At 37.5% G+C, this 23408-nt stretch overlaps 1 protein-coding gene across 2 annotated transcripts in view; it reads right to left on the bottom strand.

The window, feature by feature from the left end:
• Nucleotides 1–316: 316 nt before the first annotated feature.
• The window catches only part of LOC127653844 (serine/threonine-protein kinase N2-like), a 99521-nt gene continuing 76429 nt past the window's right edge, over nt 317–23408 (bottom strand). For both annotated transcript variants that reach the window (XM_052140625.1, XM_052140626.1), the window contains exons 4-22: nt 22014–22137; nt 21767–21921; nt 20399–20612; nt 19037–19222; nt 17073–17182; nt 13408–13551; nt 13238–13313; nt 12733–12892; nt 7621–7747; nt 7182–7309; nt 7017–7092; nt 6228–6319; nt 5530–5706; nt 5367–5429; nt 5209–5285; nt 4352–4494; nt 3292–3399; nt 3044–3124; nt 317–1709 (exon numbers count right to left, since the gene is read on the bottom strand). In XM_052140625.1, coding sequence (XP_051996585.1) covers nt 1506–1709; nt 3044–3124; nt 3292–3399; nt 4352–4494; nt 5209–5285; nt 5367–5429; nt 5530–5706; nt 6228–6319; nt 7017–7092; nt 7182–7309; nt 7621–7747; nt 12733–12892; nt 13238–13313; nt 13408–13551; nt 17073–17182; nt 19037–19222; nt 20399–20612; nt 21767–21921; nt 22014–22137 — 2445 coding nt within the window. In that variant the 3' untranslated portion in view covers nt 317–1505. The remainder of the gene's footprint in view (nt 1710–3043; nt 3125–3291; nt 3400–4351; nt 4495–5208; nt 5286–5366; nt 5430–5529; nt 5707–6227; nt 6320–7016; nt 7093–7181; nt 7310–7620; nt 7748–12732; nt 12893–13237; nt 13314–13407; nt 13552–17072; nt 17183–19036; nt 19223–20398; nt 20613–21766; nt 21922–22013; nt 22138–23408) is intronic.

The raw sequence follows: 23408 nt of genomic DNA on the forward strand, positions 1-23408 counted from the left end.
AAGAAGTACTAACATAAGTTTGTTCCTCATAACAGACAATCCTGCAAGCAATACAAAGCAGTCCAATGAAAGTAGGAGCTGTGTGGACTTCAGTTTGCTTGGCGCATAAACATTCTTCTGTGAAGTGCTTACCAAGAGGAACAGACAGAAACCAGGTCTCAGTTTCCCAGGTTGGAAATGTTGGCAGGAGTCCATCAAAAGCTACTTCTGATGGATAAATGACTGCTTCATTCCAGGAGTCCACAGAGAGAACAGTGAGATCACTGTAGGAATAAATGTGTCAAACAAGCTAGAAATAGCAACTGTGATCACAGTTAACAAGCTGCACATCCCCCATGTATGAAACACAATTTCTAGTAAAGGTGGTCTTTAATATTGACATATACAACCACAATATGGCTAAATTGTGAGAAATCATTGAAAATTAGACAAGATCAGAAACAGTCTGACTATGAATGTCCTTTAAAAAATGTAAACTAATAAAACATACAGCCAGCATTGGCATAACCACTTGCCAAAAAATATAATTGTTTTTTTGTTTGTTTTCATGAATATACATTTTTACATTCCATTTGAAAAGTTCAGAATTGCTCTCAACTTTGAGCTGCCCTCTCCAAAATGTTAATCTTACAACTCATATATTGGTGTACAACAATTGTCATAGCATACAGCAGATCCAAAAGGCTAATATTCTAAAAATACAGTATAAAACTATAACTTACATTTCAATGATTAGAGTACAAGGTTGCTTTTATATAAAGGAAGAGAAACTGAAAATTCTCAAAAGACCAGTTTATTGCAGCTTTCTCTCATTTTCCTTTATAAAGTTCAAGTTCATCCATCTGTGCTCTTGGCCATGGTCTTTTAAATCAAATTTAATACACAAAGGGTAGAGGAACATTTGGCAGGATGTTTTGGTAGATTTTCTGTAACTGATAGTTACTGTTTGGAAGCCCTGTAAAGAATTGAAAGGCCTTGAAGGGAATATAAGACAAAAATAAATAATTTAGAGGGTCCTTGAGCTTCTGTTTAAAATGCTGCTCTTAAGAGTAAATCATTTGTAATATGATGTCTCAGTTGGGTTTAATTCTTTAGGTCACCTGTGTCTGCCCTCCAAATCTGGAGCCAATGGCACATTTTTGGATTATAAAAAGCAGAAGAATGACCATTGAAAATGTTCTTCCCTGCAAAGGTGTGGAAAATGGAGAGGGTAGCTGAATTTCATTGATCCTGTCAAATTCTCAGAAGTTTGTAATGCTTACTATTTAGTGTCCTAGTGCTCTGATGACAGAAAGATGCCCCTCTGGGCTACAAAGACTTGAAAATGCAATTAGCATTTCTTAAAGCATGTAAGAGCCAATCTATTAAATGGCACATGTAAGAGCACAGAAGAGGGAAAGCACTTTTGTTCTGTAATGTGTCTTAAAGTGAGGGAGTTGTTCCCTTAGTTTTTCAGCTGGTTCACAGTGTTGAGAATGTGTGAACAGGGTTTATGCTGATCTGGGTTAACACCAGTCAGCGATGTAGTCAAAGTCTGAAAACATATCCTGCTCGTTGACAGTTAGAACCCTTGGCTCACGAGGTGGAGTCAGTATCGGTGCCTCTGAGGTGAACTCGTCATCAAAATTACTAACATCCTCACGGTCTTTGATGGTCGGCATGAATGGTGGCTGGATCTTCTTTGCCAGCAGTGCAGCCCAATCCATATTCTGAGAGAGGATAAAGAAGTGTGTGGTAAAGATTTTATTGGTGATGTGTAGAAATGTGAACAGTCAACATTAAAGGAAACAAATCCCAAAAAACAATTATTGGTGCCATTCTCTCTTGTATCGTATCACAGAGTACTCAGTGCAGCTGCTTTCCAGCATCCACATGTGTGTATCAGTAATATGATTGCAAATCAAATTCAATGCAATGCATTTCAATGTCAGAATACCCATCTTGCAGGGTTATTAAAGGGATAGTTCACCCAAAAATTTAATTCTCTCATCATTTACACAACCGTATGCCATCCCAGATGTGACTTTCTTCTGCTGAACTCATATTAAGATTTTTAGAAGAATATCTCTTTTGGTCTATACAATGGCAAGTGAATGGTGATCAGGCCTTTGTAGCTCCAAAAATCACAAAGGAAGCATAGAAGTAATCCATAAGACACCAATGGTTAAATCAATGTCTTCAGAAGAGATTTGATAGGTGTGGGTAAAGATCAGATCAATATTTAATTCCTTCTCCCTGCTCGGTCAATCTCCACTTCACTGTCACATTCTTCTTGTGTTTTTGGTGTTTCACATTCTTCATGCATATCGCCCCATACTGGGGAGGGAGAAGAATTTCTATCAAAAAAGGACTTAAATATTCAACTGTTTCTCGCCCACATCTATCTTATCGCTTCTGAAGACATTGATTTAACCACTGGAGTCTTTACACTGGCTGAATTTTGGAGCATTAAAATTTTGGCACCCATTCACTTGCATTGTATGGACCTACAGAGCTGAAATATTCTTCTAGAAATCTTTTTATGTTCTGCAGAAGAAAGAGTCATAAACATCTGATAAGATATGAGGGTGAGTAAATGATGTGAGAATTTTCATTCTTGGGTGAACTATTCCTTTAATTTTAGTCGGTTATGTCTCAAGTAAAATTAAACGAGGACCAAAAAAAAATGTACAAATAAAAATAATTTGAATTTGTGTCAAATATCAGATCGGTGTATTAGGTTTTGCAAAGTAAATGCAGCCTAACAAACTTGTCGATGTCTGTAACGTCATTAATATTAATGTTGTTAATATTGTTCCATTTCTTGTAATTTATCATTTTGCTCTTTATCGTATTAAAGCAATGTTTACTTAATTGAGTTGAAGCCTAAATGCCGTTTTCTTTTAATTAATTTATGCTCAATAGCATAATAGTAATGTATATGAGTATCAAAATTATTATTATAAAAAAAAAATATTAAATTTTACTGGTATCTGTATTAACTTCTGAAATGTTGGTACTGCGACACCCCCAGTAAGGTATAAGAGGTAAAAAAATGACTTACTCTGAAAAACGGATGCCTCTTCACTTCCTCTGCATCTCTTTCCCCTGCACCAAGACGTCGCTCTGGATTTCTCCTTAATAACTGAAAAGGAAAGAGAATGCAAAATCTCAAACAAATTGTAAGCTGGTAAATTATTTTTAAGAATATAAAATTACCATTACAAAAGAGAACTGCCTTCTCTAATTAAGATGGGTTCTTTTTTTCCGGATACCAATCTGAGAATAATAAAATGAGGCATCCAAACATACCCTTCTCATTATGGAAATGGCTTCTGTGGAGAGGAACCTTGGATAGCGAACTTCATCATTAACGATACTGTCAAACACCTCCTCTTCATCATCACCAGGGAATGGGGACTGTGAGCACAAAGAGAAATGTCCTATCACGACTGATCTATCACCAATTAAATCATTTACATTTGAAGGACTTTCAGCATGAACACTACAAAATCACAATTACAACATTAATAATAATCCATTTAGAATTTTGATTATTAATCACCAATCATTATATTAATTACAATGAATTAAAATAATCATTTTAGTCAATAAGGGATAATGTAGTCAGCCTGTCATTATCACAAAATCAACAGTGAGCTTGTATCAACTTGAAGGGGTTGATTTTGTGATAATGATCAACTGACTGTACATAATCCTATATATTACACAACTAATTACCAACTTAATACATAAAATGGCCATGAAGTGTTGATTTGAGTTGAAATGATCAGAGTAAGTGAGCAGAAAGAGACCACGGACTGCAACAGGAGACATGGAACTACCATAATGTAGCAGGGTCTCTGCAGGTTCGAAGGAATTAAATTTAAGACTTTTTAAGGCCAAATCAAACAAAATATAAGATCACTTTCACAATAAAAAAACAAAAACACATTAATTAATTTGCTGCTAAATACAAAACCACTGAGGCTACATGAATGTCTCTGGACATGTTTTTTTTTAAATATATTTTATTGTGCATTTATGTGTTAACAAGTTAATAAAACATTAAAACTCTTAAGCTACATGCATTCTTAATGATTTCATTTGAAGTATGTAGCTTATATTGTGACCCTTCCCTTTAGTCATTTTGCTTTCCAGCAAGACATGACGTATTAGACCAATGCTTTGGCAATGTCACCGCTTATGTCAAACATGGAAGTGGTGGCAAAAACCATGTGCAAAAAATAAATTTTTATTGGATTATGTTTGTGAAAAATTATTCTGAGGGTTAAAATACCCTTGTGTTGATAGTGTTAATAAAATTTCCCGTTCAGGATCAAATGAATGTCCAGCCATCCATTTATCATACCTCTCCAACCAGCATCTCAAAGATGAGAACTCCCAGACCCCACCAGTCCACCGCTCGTGTGTATGAGGTCTCGGTTAAAACTTCAGGTGCTAAGAACTCAGGAGTGCCACAGAAAGTATTAGTGCGATCTCTAAAGCCCATCCCTAAATGAGGAATGATGGAATGCGTTACATTCATAGCATTTGGCAAACAACAACAAAATTCAAGAAATTAACACCAGTGACATTACACACATACACTGCCGTTCAAAAGTTTGGGGTCACTTGACTGAAATGCTTCTCATGATCTTAAAAACCTTTAGATATGAAGGCGCATGCTTAAATATTTGAAATTATTTTGTAGACAAAAATATAATTGTGACAGCATATTAATTCATTTCATTACATAACAAAAATGTTATAAAGACAAAAAAAAAAAAAAAAAAGTTTTTGAAATTGATGACTTGGACCGAATAATAAAGAAAAGCAGCTAATAAGTGCCCAACATAGATGGGAACTCCTTCAATACTGTTTAAAAAGCATCCCAGGGTGTTTCCTCAAGAAGTTGGTTGAGAAAATGTCACGAGTACATGTCTGCAAATTCTATGCAAAGGGTGACTACTCTGAAAATGCTAAAATATAACACAGTTTTGATTTATTTACGATTTTTAAGTCACAACATAATTCCTATAGTTCTATTTCTGTTGTTCCATAGTTGTGTTGACTTTACTATTATTCTAAAATGTGAAAAAAATAAGCGACCCTAAACTTTTGACTGGTAGTGCGCACACACACACACACACACACACACACACACACACACACACACACACACACACACACACACACACACACACAATAAAACAATGAGTTTCCCACCTTCTTTGCAGAGACCAAAATCAGCAATCTTAACATATCCCTCATTATCAAGCAAAAGATTGTCTAGCTTCAAATCCCTGCAGAAGAATGATCATGACAGTCACATGGCTGGTTTATAAAACTTCCATATAGTCTCCTGTTTCTGTACGGACACTCACCTGTACACAATTTTATGGTCATGCAGAAACTGTAGCCCAGAGACAACACAAGCAGCATAGAAACTATGAGGGAACAGAAATTAAACATTTCAGAATGAAATCCACATGTTTTTAGCCATGTATTTAATTTAGTAGCAACAGTCACCTAAATTCAGTCACTCACACTGCACGCGGTTCATTGAACACATCTGCGTGAATGTGCATCATCAGGTCTCCTCCTGCCGCATACTCCATGACAAAACACACATGCTCCTTGGTCTGGAAACAAGCAAAGAGATTCACCAGGAATGGGTGCCTAACGCTGTTCACGGTCTCAAAGATCCTCTTCTCACACATAAGGCTGTGGATAAATTGTAGTGGTTAATATATAAATGTTATATACAGTGTATAAAGTTTATGTAACGAGGATACTTTTATTTTATTTAGGGTTTTATTAGATAGATACGGCAGGAAATCTGCACCTTTTTACTTTTAATAACAAAAGTAAAACAATAGCAGAATATTACCGTCCCCACTGAATATGATTACAGATGCTTTTATAATTGCCTTTAAAGGGATAGTTCAAAAAAGAAAACCGTCATCGTTTACTCACCCTCATATTGTTTTCAAACCCTTTTGAATATCTTCAAAGGAACACAAATAGAGATGTTAACAAGAATGTTCAGCCCCTGTCACTGTTTACTTTTATTTTATGGAAAAACAAAAGATGCATTGAAATAAATGGTGACTAAGGCTGAACATTCTGCCTAAACATCCCCATTTTTCATACAGGTTTGGACAACAGAATGGGGAGAATTTATTTGGTGAACTATCCCTTTAGGATGAAGTTTTGAATGAAAAAAGCACATTTATAGTCTTTACCTGTCAACTTCATCCCTGGCAACGATGTCACCTTTCTTCAAAGCTTTAATGGCAAACATTTCTCCAGTGGTCTTGTACTCTGCAAGTAAAACCTGTTTGAAGAGATTTAAACAATAATCAAAGAGCAATTGAAACAATGCAACTGCTACTCCTGCAGACATCAGTCATTTTACTTATCTGCCAGCCACTCTGGCAGGCGACCTGTAAGAAATCTCTGAATGAGAAGCAATGATATATGTTTGACGAAACACATTTGATTATGTAATAAAGAACAGATAAGCCATACATGTGCATGTCTGGTTCAGTTTGTTTGGATAGCCAGTGGCTCTATGCAGCTCACACGTATAGAGAGAGTTCTTATCATGGAACATGCACGCAAGGAGTTCCCATACTCTTCATTTCAGCAGTTAAGAATTTTGTCTTCAAAGGGAACTCTATAAACTGAATTGCAAAAAAGAAAAAGATTTACTAAAGTGATGAGATCCAACACCACTTTCAAAGCCAGGGAATGCTGATTATTTTGCCTAAAGAAGTCTTTTGCATGTTTCTTTAATTTCATAGATGTATTACATATAAATGTGAACTGTAATTTTGCATATTTGAATTGGATTAATAAAATGGTTAGTAGGACAAAAAGCTAATTTCATACAGTAAGTACAGATCATCTGCAATACTATCCACTACCAAATTGGTAATGAAACTTATGGCGCATTTGCAACACTCACTGCAACAATATCCATATTTTTGGGCAATGTCTTTATTGCTCTGGCGTGAAAGCACAAAGTTTACCTTTCCAAAGTGGCCACGCCCCAGAACAGCAACACATTTGAAGTCTGTCAAGCTGAATTGAACTTCCTCTTCTTCCCTAAAGGCATGAGACACACTTTACGCATTTGACTATCACTAATGTATGCATGTTTAGGTGTGGCAATAGCACAATGGGGAACAAAGTACCTTATTTCAGCTTGCTGTTGCACTGTATTCAGTTCCAGGTGAGGCTGCTCAGACTCATTTTCTGCCAGACTGTTCAAATCTGGTTTAGCTACTGTGTTGTTCAGGAAGTCAAAAGTCGCTAGGGCATCCTGAAAGTGAGAGGCACTTAAAGTCATTCCAAACCACTGCAGAGAACTCCCCTTATAAATCACACTTAAATGAAAACTGTCATCATTGACTCACCCAGTATGACTTCCATGGAACACAAAAAGAGATGTTAAACAGTCAATATTTATTTGATTTCATTATACAGAAAAAATATGCAATGAAAGTGAATGGTGACCGAAGCCATCATCCTGCCTAACATCTCCTTTTGTCTTTAACGGAAGATAAAAGAGGGTGGGTAAACGATGACAGAATTTTCCATTTTGAGTGAACTACCCCCTATCCACTTCTTTACCTCCACCTCTTTTCCACCCGTGATCTTATCCGATGATGCAGTTTCATCTATCTCCACAGAAAGAGAGTGTCGTTTTGAGGGAGGGGTGGCTCCTTTGTCAAAGTCTAATTTGGTCACAGTAGGGTCACTGAGGGAGATAGCAAAACACACACACAATGAACAATATTTGTTAAGCTTTTATTAATATTATTTACTGGTAATTTCAACATATACAAATTTTTTTTAAACCAGAAATGTATTTGTTAACATTAGTTAATGCACTATGGACTAACATAAACTAACAATAAGCAATTGTATTTCTTTTACCTTCCATTAACAATGATTAATAAATGCTTGTTAACTGTTTGTTCATGATACCTAATGCATTAACTAATGTTAACGAATGGAACCTTATTGTAATATGTTCCCCAGAAATGATGTACTCAGGATGAGGACTGTAGAGTCACCTCAATATCTAAATAGAGAAAACCAATTGTTTTACAGACATATTAGTCATTGTTTATTGAAGATAGACTGCAGAACATTCAGTGAGCTTTCTGCTACCAGATGCTTAGTGAGGGAAAGAGTCTGTGTGAAGTATATAGAATAAGTTATAAGGTGTGGGGAAAAAAAATAAATGTACATAATCAACAAATTAATGGGTTATCTGAGGATCTTGGTTGTGTTAAAGAACCCATGTATAATTAGGCTGCGTTATGTCCACCAGATCCCGATCAGACACATTTCATAGTGATATATTAATGGATGCACTTCAAAATTGTACCTGACATATATTCAATGTTATAAATAACAATAACCCCTTATCACAATGTAACAAAGTAAAAAGACTCCAATAAAGAGCGACACAAAAATGTCTTATCCAAGATCCCGTATATACTTCAGTGTAACAGAACGCTTTGGGGGGTAGCTGGGAGCGAGGTCGCACACCTGATATGTCTGGTGGACGATATGGCGCATTCTAAAATTCTAAAAAAAGTATGCATACCTAATCTCAGAGTCTCAGCTCCACACTCACTGGCACGAATTTGTAGCTTGCTAGCCTGCTTAGCATTGCTTATTCACATCCATCGTTTTATCCTTTGCCATTTTACCACGCGCTTCAGGGTATTCCGCTTTTCTACTGTTTCAACTGTGTATTTTACTGCGCACACCCGTTTCTCTTGTTTTTTTTTTTCCCTTTCTTTTTTCCACTTGTCTACATCTTGCATTCTGACTGCATGCATTAATTTTCTCCACTGTGTTTTACATGGATTTTTGCATCAATCTCAAACATCTGCTGATTTGGAACCACACCGTTCAAAAACAACCATAATGCCGGGTTCACACATCCACTGTGAGCGAGGCATGAGCAGTGTGTTTTCGTTTTGGCACCCATATTAACAGATGACACCATTTACTCTGCAAGAATGAGGCGTGAGGTGAAGCGTCGCAGACATTTCAAACCGAACCTACAGTACATTACAATTTATATGTCTGCATGCAAGTAAACTCAATAAAATAAATAGTGCTAACATACTGCTGGGCCTTTTGCCAATCTGTGTATATAGGTGTACAGTTTAGACACAACATTAACCAAATCACAACCAAGTGTGCTGATAAAGATGAAGTGCACATGGCTGCCTGCTGTTGTCCTTGAAGCAACAATAACCTTATTACGACCTTATTAAATAAAAAAGTTGGCATAAGACCCCATAGATAACTTTAATTCCTGCGCAGAGGCGCTGCTGTTTCTCGTGGCAGAGACACGGCCAATGTGAATGTCCAACGCGACTGCCCCGCTCACGAAGGATGTGTGAACCTGGCATAACAACAACAAACAATTGCGATAAGTCATGGCATCCACTCATGTTATTTTTTTCCTGCATAGCAAACCACATATTTATTATAACTTCTTCCATCAGCAGTGAGGGATTTACATTTGATAAATATAAGGAATTAGTCAGGCTGACGGAGAAGGTTGATGAGTTAGAGGCACGCACCCAAATGCTAGTGGAGGTCAGTGAGAAAGTGATGCCATCAGATACTGTTTCTGATGCGGGTAGAACAGTGGGCAACACACACACATTGGTTCTGGCTGTAGACCCCCCGCAGCAGGGTGTTTGGCTAACGTCTCAGCGGCATACTCGCTTAGCAAAGTGACACCACTCACCCACTCCAGTTAGGGTTTTCAATCGATTCTCCCCACTTAGGGATGCAACTACTGAGAATCATGTTGAAAGAGCCTTAATAATTTGTGATTCTACTGAAAGGAACATGGAAATACAGACTCCAGCCACTATTGTTAAATGCATTTCGGGGGCCCGGGCTTCTAAAATCAGATCAAATTTACAAGTGCTGGATAATGCGAAATTCAGATTTTCTCAAATTGTTATTCATGTCGGCACTAACGGAGATCATTAAAGACAATGTTAAAGAGGTGTGTGAACTTGCAAAAATTATGTCAGACACTGTAATATACTCTGGCCCCCTCCCTACTTGCCATGGTGACTAGGTTTATAGTAGATTAGTGTCACTGAATGGCTGGATGTCTCAGAAATAAAACTGGAACTATGCAATCAAACTATACAAACTATCACAGCACCTCAGAAAACAGTGTCTCATAAGTTTCCTCACAAGCAAATTCAATCCTCCACTGTCATAGGTCATCAGAGCTAACAAATCTTATAAAAAAAAAAAATCAAGATCCAATACCAACTAAGCTCTTAAGAGGTATTCCCTGTAATCTCAGAACCTCTTCTTAATATTATTGACTTCTCTCTATCCTTAGGACATGTTCCAAGAAACTTAAAAATGGCATTTATCAAACCTTTTATTAAGAAGCCACAGCTTGATCCTGGAGAATTGGCAAATTACGGACCGATTTCTAATCTACCATTTATGTCAAAAATACCAGTAAATGTAGTGTCCTCCCAACTATGTTAATTTCTACAGAGAAATGGTATATATTAATAATTTCAGTCAGGATTTAGGCCCCATCACAGTACAGAGACTGCACTTATCAGAGTTATAAATGACTTTCTCTTATCATCTGATCACAGCTGCATTTCTCTTCTAGTGCTGCCTTCGACATTGTAGGTCACAATATTCTCTTGAATAGGCTGGAGATTTATGTTGGCATTAGTGGACTTGCATTAGCATGAATTAGGTCCTATTTATGAGACTGCTACCACTTTGTATGTATAAACAAGGAATTGTCAAATCAAACAAAAGTATAGAGTGCCACTGTGATCAGTTTTAGGGCCTCTGCTTTTCTCCTTATACATGCTTCTCCTGGGAGATATTATCAGGAATCATGGAATAAGTTTCCACTGTTATGTCGCAATACCCAACTTTATATTTCTTCTAACCCCAAATTATCAGAGTGTATCAATGAAATCAAAGATTGGATGGCCAGAGATTTCCTTCTACTCAATTCTGACAAAATAGAGGTACTAATTATTGGACCAAAAACTTCTAAATATAAGCAGCCAAAATATAACTTGACAGTTACAGTTACGTCTTCTTCTACAGCAAAGAACATGGGTGTTATTTTTTTAATACCAATCTGTCCTTTGAAAACCAAATGTTTGCAGAACAGCATTCTTCCACCTGAGAAATATTGCTAAATTACTACACATGCTAATGCCAAAAAACGAATTAATGCATTCATGACCTCAAGGCTAGATTATTACAATGCATTACTGGGAGGATGTCCAGAAAATTCAATAAATAAACTTCAAATGGTTCAAAATGTATCTGCCAGAGTGCTGACTACAACCAAGAAATTGGACCATATAAGCCCAATTTTATCGCCGTTACTTTGACTACCTGTTAAATTTCATATTAATTAAAAAATTCTGTTAACTACATACAAAGTTTTGAATTGTATATCTCAAAAGTACTTAAGTGACCTTCTGACACACTATATTCTGTCATGTTCATTATGATCACAAAATTCTGGCTAGTTAATAATTCCAAGAATATCAAAATCCATATAGGGAGGTAGATCCTTTTCATATTTGGCTCCTAAACTACGGAATAGTCTCCCTAACACTGTTCGGGATGCAGACACACTGACTCCGTTTAAGTCTAGACTAAAGACGCATATATTTAGCCAGGCATACACCTAATTTATCCATCAACTCACAATTAGGCTGCTTTAGTTTAATTTAGGGGTGGCTATGTCTCAGGTGGTAGAGCGGGTCGGCTGCCAATCGTAGGGTTGGTGGTTCGATTCCCGGCCCAAACGACTCCACATGCTCCCCAAGTTGCTCCCAATGGCAGGCTAGCGCCTTGCATGGCAGCTCTCGCCATTGGTGTGTGAATGTGGGTGTGGATGGGTGATTGGGACACAGTGTAAAGCGCTTTGGTAACCTCTAAGGTTAAAAGAAAAGCGTTATATAAGTGCAGACCATTTACCATTTAGTTAGGTCTGCTGGACCCAGAAACATCTATCATGATCTATAACTCGGCATAAAATTGAATGGAATTGACGCTAATATTATTCTATTGGTTTCCATGTCTCAACCTCTGGATTCATATCCTGAGGTTACCAGATCCAGCTCCGTTCCTGCTTTGTGTCGGACTCCACTGCTACGTGTCACTTTTTGTGGTTTGAGAGCTTGACTGAAACATATTTAAGGCAAAAAAGACTAATTGCCTAAGAAACGTAGCCATTTCTAATAATTCAGTTTGTGCAGTCACACCAGTTTCATACACTGACCTGCAAACTTATCAACAGCACTTTGTTCATGCTCAAAGTAGTACAAAAACCTTTGTAACTTCTGTGTATGGTGACTAGATTCACCTGCACCACATCCTTGTGCAATACCTGTGCCTGGTCCTACCGGTGACCGACCAGCTTTAGTCACAGGGCGATCCTCACGCCGCATTCAAAAGTGCATTAACTGTAAAAGTGTTAGAAACTGTACGATTATTGTGGGTGCAAAATCCCTTATTGTGGGTGAATCTCTCCACAACACCTCACAAAGAAAACCTTGGATTATGCATAAAAGTCAACTGCTATATAACTGTCACTAGTTGACCTTACTAGTTGTTGGATGACTAGTCGATAAGTCCACCATCCTCACACATCCCTATAATGAGCTGGAGTGAATTTGTGTGCATATGTACCTGGGTAGGGAGTCTGGGTGGCCGATAGGTGCTGTTTCAGAGCCCATTTCAGTCACCTGAGGACTGAATGAGGTATTGATTGATGGAATGGCTCTTCTCACCAACCTGCCCCAGGTGGCAATGTTAATGTTCATCTGAGGGGCACGCAGGAACGTTTTACCTGAGAGCAAAAGGGTTTGTTTATGAGATTAAGCAAACAGAACACAACAATGCATGAAGTCAAGTTTGCAAAGCTAGAAGCATCTGCGATCACATACTACTGCAGAGGATGTTTCTAGCCTAAGCTCTTAAAATAATTGCCTTCTAGGTGAAACCAAACTGTTAAAACAAGTTCAAATGAGAAGGTCAATGTTAATTCTGACTTCATTGTATAAACATTGGCCCCACAGTAGAGGAATATTGAACCACAGAACTCTGTCAAAGTAAGCTACTTTATCTAATCTTTTGAAAAGAACATGTCAACCCTTCTCAACACGGAGGCATATTTGCCACTTCATAACCATACCTTGCTGTTTGGAGAATATTTTCTTTTGCCTTTGTAGTTTAGGTCGCCTCTCAATAACTGGGTTAAAAAATGTAACCTATATTCAAAAAGGCATAAATTGAATAAAAATATCCATAAATTCATCACACTTTTATATTGTATGTGTGTTGAGTAGAAAAAAATGTAATTACCTCAGCAAATAGTGTTCCTTGTGGTTCAAGGTAAAGGCACATGCCATGACGCTGGTTGTCCAGGAAGTCCTCCAGCCTTAAAAACTTAACAGCACACAGCGAACGCCAGTCTCTCCAGTACACGGCTATCTCCAGCTCACGAGACTACAGGCCAGACCAAAATAAATAAATAATAAAAGCATTTAATATGGGGTTTATGGAGGATAGATACTAACATTTACAAAAATGCATTTGTGCATGCAAAATCAGGTCATGACCAAACACAAAACACATGAAAATAAGCTGTATTCTTCTGTATAATATAGTTCTTTGCCAGGGCATTGCTATGCAGCTACAGAGTTTTGTGTATCTATTTATTTGTGGACCTTATTCACACTAGCGGCATCTTTGATTTTTAACGGGAATGAAAACAAGGAAGTGAGGGATAGACTTACCATCTCTTCAATGGCACAAATGGTATAAAACTGTATAAAGCTCCTAGATCAAATCTGATTTTCCACAAATCATTTCTGGAATTCTTTGTATACTGAATGTTCTTGGACAGATATTTTATCAATGTTTTGTCCTTGGAACAAACAAATAACACTTTAAACTGCAGTACAGCCCATTGTAGAGACTGTAAATCTATTCTTTACAGTCTCGTTGTCATTTCCATTAAAAATCAAAGATGGCACTAGCGTGAATAAGGTCTATTATGGTGATCTGCAAGGTTGTTTGATGGTTTTTCTTACTTGCCCAAGTAAAAAGACCCCACTCCCAGGTCTCAATGATATTCTGGTCTAGATGTTTAACCGATACTGGATTTTGTAAATACCGATAACAAAGGTGGTGGAAAAGGCTGACAGTCTTTAGCAGACAGTTTTTAAGATCGATTTATAGAATGTTAAATATAAAAAGAAGCCTTTGTCTTTTCTTACAAATGATGGGCATAGACAGAGTCAACAAGTGTTCAACCAGAATCCCATTAATAACCAAAACAATTGAAGATTTGGTGCAAATGTACTTTCATATGTACTGTAAACAAGCCTGAAACACACCAGGCTCTGTTATTTTAAAATAAGGGAGATTTGGCTCCATTACAATGCTCTATATTTATGTATTTACCAAATTAAGCATTTTGCAGCCTATATATTCACTAGATGAGTTTTGTATACAGATATTTCACCCGATGAGGTTTACTTTGGAATAAGGTTTATTATATTAACAAGATATGAAGTTGGAGAAACTATGTATGTGCTGATGGGGGACATTTCCAAATGGTTGCATTTTTCTTTGCATGCCCTCACTTCAATTTAGTTAGGATGGAAACTTTGATGAATATTGCCATTGATGAAAGATTTAGATGCAGCAAATCCACATGAGATTGTTAATTAAGAATAAAAAATTAAAATAAAAAACAAAAACACAATTGGCAACTATCAACATAGATTCATCAGTAAAACTGATTTATCAGTCTACCTATATTTTGGTCCCTAGATATAGCTCAGGTTCATCCTTCAGTCTATTGATATTCTTCCACCCAGTTCAATTACTAAGAAAATAGCGCACTTCTCAACAACAAATTGCACAATGTGAGTTGTCATTCATGTCTACAGCATGAACAGTCTGTTTCTCCTGCAGCCATGCATTTGTTTGTTCAAATAGATAACCCAAAGTATGAGCAACAGTATAAATTATGCTTGCCTTCGCAAACAGCACTAACAATGTATATAACACAACAAAACTAAAAAGGTACCGTTCTAATCATATAATAATCTACTAATTGATTTATTATGCTGAGAGCATTTGTGAGAGTGCAGAACATTGCGTGGAGCTTCACTGAGCTCAGATGAAATGCAGGTCTCAAACAGTGTAAACCTGTAGTGAGTGACAGCAGTCATTTGAAATGGGAGAGTTGCTCGATTTCTGTGTACAATTCATTAAAAATGCAATAACAGCTTTGTTTTGTCATGTTAATAAGTAGGCCAATGTGAATTTGATTTGTACAAAATAGCAATAAAGTAATTCAGCTTAACTGTTCTAAGTGTGTTTTGGAGGTGTAGCCAACATAAAGAATATGACATGACTAGCATATTTCAGGAATCACCATCATTGTGATCACGTCTGCTCTAATAAGACCAATTTGCCACACCGCTGGTATTGGTAGATATAACATTTTCACAAATCTAACAAACTCTGATGGCAAATTACTGTTTTTAATTTCCAAAGTGCAACCACTAAGGCCAAAAATTATCTAACGATGATTTTACATGAACAAGATCACCATTAAAGATCTAACGGGATTATTGGTCCCCTGTCTAGCCACTAAAGGGCTCACTGAACACAGTAACTTTGTCGATTTAAATCTGCTGTTAATAAGTTTGAATATTGAATATGCCTTATTATTTACTGTACATGGACTAATAATTTAAGCAGTAATTTAGATATCCATTTAAAATAATGTTTAACATTATTTAAACATTATTACAATATAAAATACAATACAATACAATATAATGCTTAAAAGAAACTGGAGCGCAGCTCATATACACGATTGAAATCTGCTACTATGAAGAACCACACGGTTGCTTGCTTTGTGAAGTCACGGTAATTTTATATTTGAACCATCTGGGGTCTGAGGGTGTTTTGGGCCCTGGAGAAGTTTTGACATGCCTTGAAATGTGTGCTTTTTTCAGTTGCTTAAAAACATATTAATGGCTAAAGTCTGATAACACTGTATTCAGCACAAACTGGGCAACAATAATATGTGAACAACATGTGTGTAAGATCTTAATATCATACTAAGGCTCCACAAGCCTTTTGAGAACTGGATCTTGTAGTCTAGAGTTTTTGCTACAAAATTATAGTCTCTAATGATGTCTTACACTTATCTGTATGCCCAAAAATGATGGAGAATTTTATGTTGTTTCCACTGCAATGCCAAAAATATCCAGCAGGATGCGCCGGCGTGTCCATCGACCCCAGAGGGTTAATCGACCGACATTAATAATTGCGATTACACTATCAAGGGCAATAATCAACAATTATGATTTTTGCTATAATCGTGCAGCCCTAAGTACAATACAATTACAGTACAATGCACTCAATAGTAAGCATCTACTGTATATCAGACTTATTGGAATCATATTAATGAAGTAACTGAACTGTGCTCATTCTTTCCTCAAAGGAGTCATTTATTCACAGTCATTTAACTTGTGCTCGCTTGGAAGACCTCAAGAAGAACTTTATCCTCAAAGGAAATTAAATTAAACATTTATAATAATGGAAAAAAGAAAATCGGCATATCATTCTTGACGCCCTCTATAGTGTCTCCATTCTTCCATAAGATGAACAAATAGCAGGCAATTAGTGTTGATAATGATTATAATGACACACTCATTAAATTTGTTTCAGGTTTGCTTATGGAAGAGTGAATACAAAATAATGCCATCCTAAAAGAGGAAAAAAAGATATTTGTGAGAGTAGAGAGATTTACATTACTTCTGGAGCTGCCTTAAATGAGATTCCATAAAACTGGGTCAAATCTGGGATTAACAAATCTAAAGTTAATTGAAAGAGAGCCTGGGATGTAGTGCATGTGAGCATATGTGTACACATTTACTTATGTGTTGAGGGGATTATGGGATTAGATTGTGTTTTTGACCATGTAATTTAAGATTTGTTACCCGGTCAAGTTCCAGCGTAAACTTCAGGTCCCAAGACTGATTACTAACTGGCTTCCAATGGGTCTGTCCCACAACTGTGTTGTCCAGCTTCAGAACGGCACTGATTTCATCTGCCATAACAAAACAAAATGACTAACTATTAGTTGTGTACAAAGACTTGAGTACACAGTGTAAAAATATTTAGAGACTTTAAAGGTGCTGTAAGCATTTTTTTTTTTTTTTACATTTCATGGAAAAGTATACAAAAAATATTACAACTCCCTTAAAGATATTAATTAAATAAGTGTCCAGAGATAACTCACCAGTCTCTGTGACAGCTGTAGACTTTGTAAACAGCAATCAAAAATGTAAGGCTTTTCACCTGTCAATAATTTTGCTCGTTCTCATAGCGTTACATTTGAAGCGGATCATTAAGGCTATGATTCATAATGTTTGTCAGTTGAGGTTGCTATTGTGACACTGGTTGAACTTGTCAGCCACAGGAAAAAACAATGCTACTCTTTTGCTTGGATTTGGTCTCAAAATTATCTTTGGAGGGTGGAATTCTGGAATGAGGGGCTAATTCAACGGCTCAGTCATGTGAAAGCTTCAGAATGCTAAAATTGCTTACAGCACCATAAATGATAAAATCAAAATATATACAGTATATAGTGCACTTTACAAGAACATTTGACATCATTTTACAAAAATAAGTGAAAATGATATAAGAAAATGACTTGTAAATTATAATATATCTATTGTAAATGAAAAATTATTAAACAATAGATATACGGTTCAAAATTAAAACAAATTATTTACTTCTGTTGTTACGCTACAAAAAAAACCTGTGCAAACTTAAAGGATAAGTTCACCCAAAAATCTGAATTCTCTCATGATTTACTTACATTTACATTTATGCATTTGGCAGACGCTTTTATCCAAAGCGACTTACAGTGCCCTTACTACAGGGACAATCCCCCCGGAGCAACCTGGAGTTAATTGCCTTGCTCAAGGACACAATGGTGGTGGCTGTGGGGATCAAACCAACAACCTTCTGCTTAACAGTTCAGTGCTTTAGCCCACTACACCACCACCACTACATTTAAACCACCCCAGATGTGTATGACCTTCCTTCTTCAGCAGAACCGAAGATATATATTTCTATAAGCCCATTTCAGCTCTGTTTGTCCATACAATGCAAGTAAAAGGGTGCCATCAGGCTGCTGACTGTTTGATTGTCCAAAAGGCACAGTTAGTAATCCACTCGATTCCAGATATCAATTAATGTCTCCTGAACCGAATCGAGGATTTGTGTAATAATTAAAACTTTATTAACTTTCAAAAAATGCTGAAGGAGGAAAGTCATACACATCTGGGATGGCTTAAAGGTAGTTAAATTATGAGACAGTTTTCCTTTTTGGGTGAACTAAACCTTTAGCTTGAGAGGAACTGACTTAATTCATCCACTTGGGAATGTGTGAAGTTAGGCAACATATCTAATGAACAACGTTTGTTTGCAGTTGCCACTTTGTTTGATATTTTTCATTGTTTTGAAATTCATACATTAAGTTTGGCTTAAGTGTCTGAACACTTCATGGAGCCACTGTAAATTCACACATACACACCAGGTATGAACAGAACATCTGCAAAGTGGTATTTTCCAGCAAACTATATTAAAAAGTCATCTTGATGGCAAGTAAAAGTGCATTTTCGGAATCTACTACAGAAAATTATTTTCATTGTAAGTAATCTGTTAAAGACTAATGATGTTATTAGTGACTAAAGAGATCCCAGCAGAGACTAAAACTGATTAATTAGTTCTGTGAATGGGGGGGGAGGGCACCACATTGCCCATAGTAGACCACAATGCCAATGCAAGTTCCTTTGGAATTATCTCAACTTCTAAATGCATTAAAGCATCCTAAATTTTTACCAGGAATTTCAACATCTGATTGTGAAAGTAATAAATGCTGAAGCCACTCAACTGGACAGTTCATCAGATTTCGAGAGGGTTCGGCTGATGCCGGATTTGTTCTTGTTTCCTCGGCTCATAAATGTGGAGCGTGCCTCACTGGGGCTCCAGCCGGGCAGAGTAAGAGATGCTGTCTTAGAGCGACCCGGGACGTTCTCCAGGAGGTCCTGACAGCCCATGAGCCTCACGTCTAATGTGCCTGTGGATTTACAACACAAACCACAATGAGAGCCAGAACGCTGCGCAATCAGAGATGTAAACGTATATCAATTGTAATTCACACAATATAATTATGTGTGCAAACAGATACACACAGTCTATTTCAAGACACATGCAGTGGTTATAGAGCCTTATTTGGAAAGTGCTACTTTCTATAATGGCAATGTAAGCTCTCTCCCTTCAGAATGAAGGTCAAAGTTGTGTAAGATAAAGGGAGGGGGAGGGGAACGCTGGGCGAGTGTGTGTTGACACAGTGTAAAAAGTCGAATGTAGATCCTACATGCCATTACTCAGACAGCTGTTCTCCCCTCTCAAACAGAGCTGTACAATATTATCTGTTGTAATAGAGAACTAGGAGTCTATTCACATAGGGAGCGGATACTGGCTGTGAACAAGACTTTATTTTGAAATACTGCATTCCAAGGAACTATTAACAGAAACAGAAATCCGCCTGACAACAGCATAGGTCTGTTTTTTTCTTCACCCAGTGACAAAACTCACCTACCTACCAATAATTTATAAGCATTTGGATCATGTAGAATAGGCCATGGATATGCTACTATATGCTCCACCACACCATTAAACACTAAAAGGAAGAGGCATCTGACATGGGCATAGTTGCTATTAGAGGAATCCATATTTCTTTGTTCACCTTATTCTTTTCTGCTAGTAGAACTTAAAGGTTTTTATACATTTTCTTTCATGAATTTTCAAGTAATGTTTGGTTGTCTTCTACTCCTCTGTAGTTTATGGTGAATAGCAGACCAGCTGAAATGTGCATTGCACCAACTATGGTACTGGAGTAAATTAGTTTTTTGTTCAGCACAATGAATATTTGTTTAGATCATGATGTGAATAGTTATGTGTTCTGCAATCGGATGGCTTTTTTGTTTCACAGGTGCATAAGTCTTGAGCCCAAAGGATACTTCGGTTAGAGGCAAACACTAACTGTCTGCGTACAGGACATGAGAAGCAAATTTCGTCATCAACAGAGTGCTTGAGAACACGCGTGGCCTGGTTTTTACAATCGTGTGTATTCCAAATGTGCAGAATGCGCATGTGCCTTTGGGCTTTAATCCTGCTACCAGGTATCATAATATCAAATGTGTCAAAACTCCATTTCTACAATGTGACTTTATGGAATTGGTTTGGTTACCGGTCAGGGCAGCAGGTTTGGCCACAGTGCTGTACTGGTTGCTGGTGGACATGATGCTTTGGCGAGGACTGAGAGGTGGAGAAGACACCATGGCTAACTCCTCCATAATCAGACTGGCCTTCAGGTGGTTTTTAGGCAGTTCACTGAGTCTCTGCTCCAGAGAGAATTTCAGTAGGTCTAATTTCTGACTGGACTCATTCAAACGGGCCAGAGCCTGAAAGACAGAGTTAAACAGGGCTTACAATGCAAACAGACAAAACATAAAACCACATAGATTTTTTTTACAAAGACAATTTGAACAGACTAGAGTAATTGCCATTGAGTAGTAATCTAAATATTACAATAGAAGACCTCTGAAAGATGTGTGCGATTTTGAAGCAGACACAAAGATAAACAGTGGTGTGTGCAGACCTTTGGCAAAATGAGTGGGAAACTCCATGGTATATCTATGGGACAATGTCTAATCATATGCCTTAGTTCAACACAAACATTTCCTTACTTACTTGTGACACTGCTGATGCAGAAGATTCATATTTCTCTGTGACCAAACAGTCTCATTCGTTACATTAGATCAATTGTGTACTTAAAGGTGAAATGTATCTACTTCTATGTTAAAATGCTTCCTATTATCTAGACTTACTGTGGATAGGCAATATAAGTACGCAATTTGTAGGTCGACTTGCTTGAAAATTGTAAACACTGTGGCTCTGTACCACTTTCAAAACAATGCACTGCCCATTTGAGCATCCTGACCTGTCCGACACGGAAGCACTGGCTCAACAAATGGTGTGAGTTTGGGGCAGGACTTACTTGTTTGTCTGACCCATGGTAGATATGGTAGTGTTCTTATATTGCAATTCCGTTTGTTGCTGCTAGTGGCCCCAAAATTACACACTTGCCCTTTAACTTTGATCTAAGTGAGTTCAGTTGTTGCTAACTTCAGCTGTTTTATTAACTTCACACACCCTCCCTCCAAAACCTCGCTGCCCAAAGATATTTCAGCAAACCGAAACGTGCAAAATGCACTGATATCTGTTAGGTATCAGAGACATTTTATGCATGGAATTCTGAAAAAAAGATGCTTACAGCACCTTTAAAATAAAACTAAGCCAAGTCCTTCTCTAAAAAAGTGGAAACTGATAGGCAGAGGATTCCTCACAGGAACAAAACAATTATATGATAGTTCTAAACACTATCTCATATTTAAAATCCTGTGAAGTACCATAATTATGGACTAAAGAGAAGCTATAAACATTTGCCCCTTGAGGCAATGTAGGCTATTAAAAGCATTTTTCTTTATATGAAAATCTATTTCAATGAATACAGGATACTCATTTGTTTGTTGACATAAAAGGAAATACAGCTGACCTCTGAATGAGCTCTCTTTTCTGTCACCTTTCCTGTTCCCAGTAATTTCATCACATTCTTTGCACCTTCTGCCACAGCAGACTCTATCCGGAAGTGATGTCTTAGCTCCTCTATCCTCAGGTCTAGTGGACTGATGATAGCCTTGCTTGTAGAATCTGTAATGTCAGGATTGATGCCTTAATCCCACAGCTCTGCTCATTAAAGCTGCAAATGTACAATTAGAGTGTAAATCAGCTAGACCACAAACCATCGTTGTTCTCGTAGTTCATCTCACTGGTCTGGTTGGATTTGAGGATCTGCATTCGAATGAACTCAATCTTTGTTTTGCTGTCCTGAAGCATCTGTTGAGCTGCCGAGAGCAGTTTGCGGTCCTGCAGATATGACATGGGAGGAAAATAAAAACAGGACAAGGAGTATATGAATTAAAATAGGACAGAAGCAGCAACATATGCAGTTTTTAAAATGTAACACGTGTACAAGTGGGCAATACTTTCAACATGTTTAATATGTAAAACATTATAATGCTGAAGGAGTTGGTAGTTTATGCACTTTGAAATCTAAATATACAAAACATATGAATCAAGGATTCATGCCATTTCTATTTTAAATTAATTATAGATAAGTATGATATCTTGTGGGGGCCTGGGTAGCTCAGCAAGTAAAGACGCTAACTACCACACCTGGAGTCGCAAGTTTGAATCCAGGGCATGCTGATTGACACCAGTCAGGTTTCCTAAGCATCCAATTGGCCCGGTTGCTAAGGTGGGTAGAGTCACGTTGGGTTAACTTCCTCGTGGTCACTATAATGTGGTTCTCGCTCTCGGTGGGGGACGTGGTGATTTGTGCGTGGATGCCGCAGAGAATAGCGTGAGCCTCCACACACGCTAGGTCTCTGCGGTAACGAGCTCAACAAGCCACTTGACAAGATGTATGGATTGGCGGTCTCAGACGCAACTGAGACTCATCCTCTGCCACCCGGATTGAGGCGAGTCACCATGCCACCATGATGACTTATTGCACATTGGGAATTGGGCATTCCAAATTGGGGAGAAAAGGGGAGGAAATGTATGATCTCTCACATTATTATCAAAAGCAGATAATTCTGTGCCTGGATTTTCATCTGACTGGATGTTAATTTTATATGATATTATGTATATTCAAAATGCAGCACAGTCTTTTGTCGCTTATTGTTGAAATGTTTGTTATGGTGCGTTCAGACCAGAGGCGTCGAGAGCATCAAATCGACTGGAAGTCATTCATTTTCTATGGCAACCAGCATAACTCGGCAGTGAGAAGAGGTGCATCCATGGCCGGCGCGTCTTGGGTGTTGTGTGCGTCAGAGGATAGTTCAAGTGCGGGCAACATTATGTAATGACCTTTGACGCAGTTCGGCAGCAACCTATTGGAATATAGAAGTTCTCCACTCTAGCGAAGTCTAGAGAACACAACAGTGTAAACTTTGGTTCCCAACAAACAATAGTTCTGAAGAAAAATGAATTATTGCCATGGCAGGTTTTCCTGTAATATACGATCTGTCCCGGTTTGCTTACATGAATTTGATAATAAGCCCAACACTATTTATAGGAAACATTTTCCCTCTAGAACACTTGTTTTTAAGCGGGAATGCTATTCATTTGCTCAA

Source organism: Xyrauchen texanus, chromosome 13 (genome assembly GCF_025860055.1).
Source record: "Xyrauchen texanus isolate HMW12.3.18 chromosome 13, RBS_HiC_50CHRs, whole genome shotgun sequence".
NCBI classification, from domain to species: domain Eukaryota; kingdom Metazoa; phylum Chordata; class Actinopteri; order Cypriniformes; family Catostomidae; genus Xyrauchen; species Xyrauchen texanus.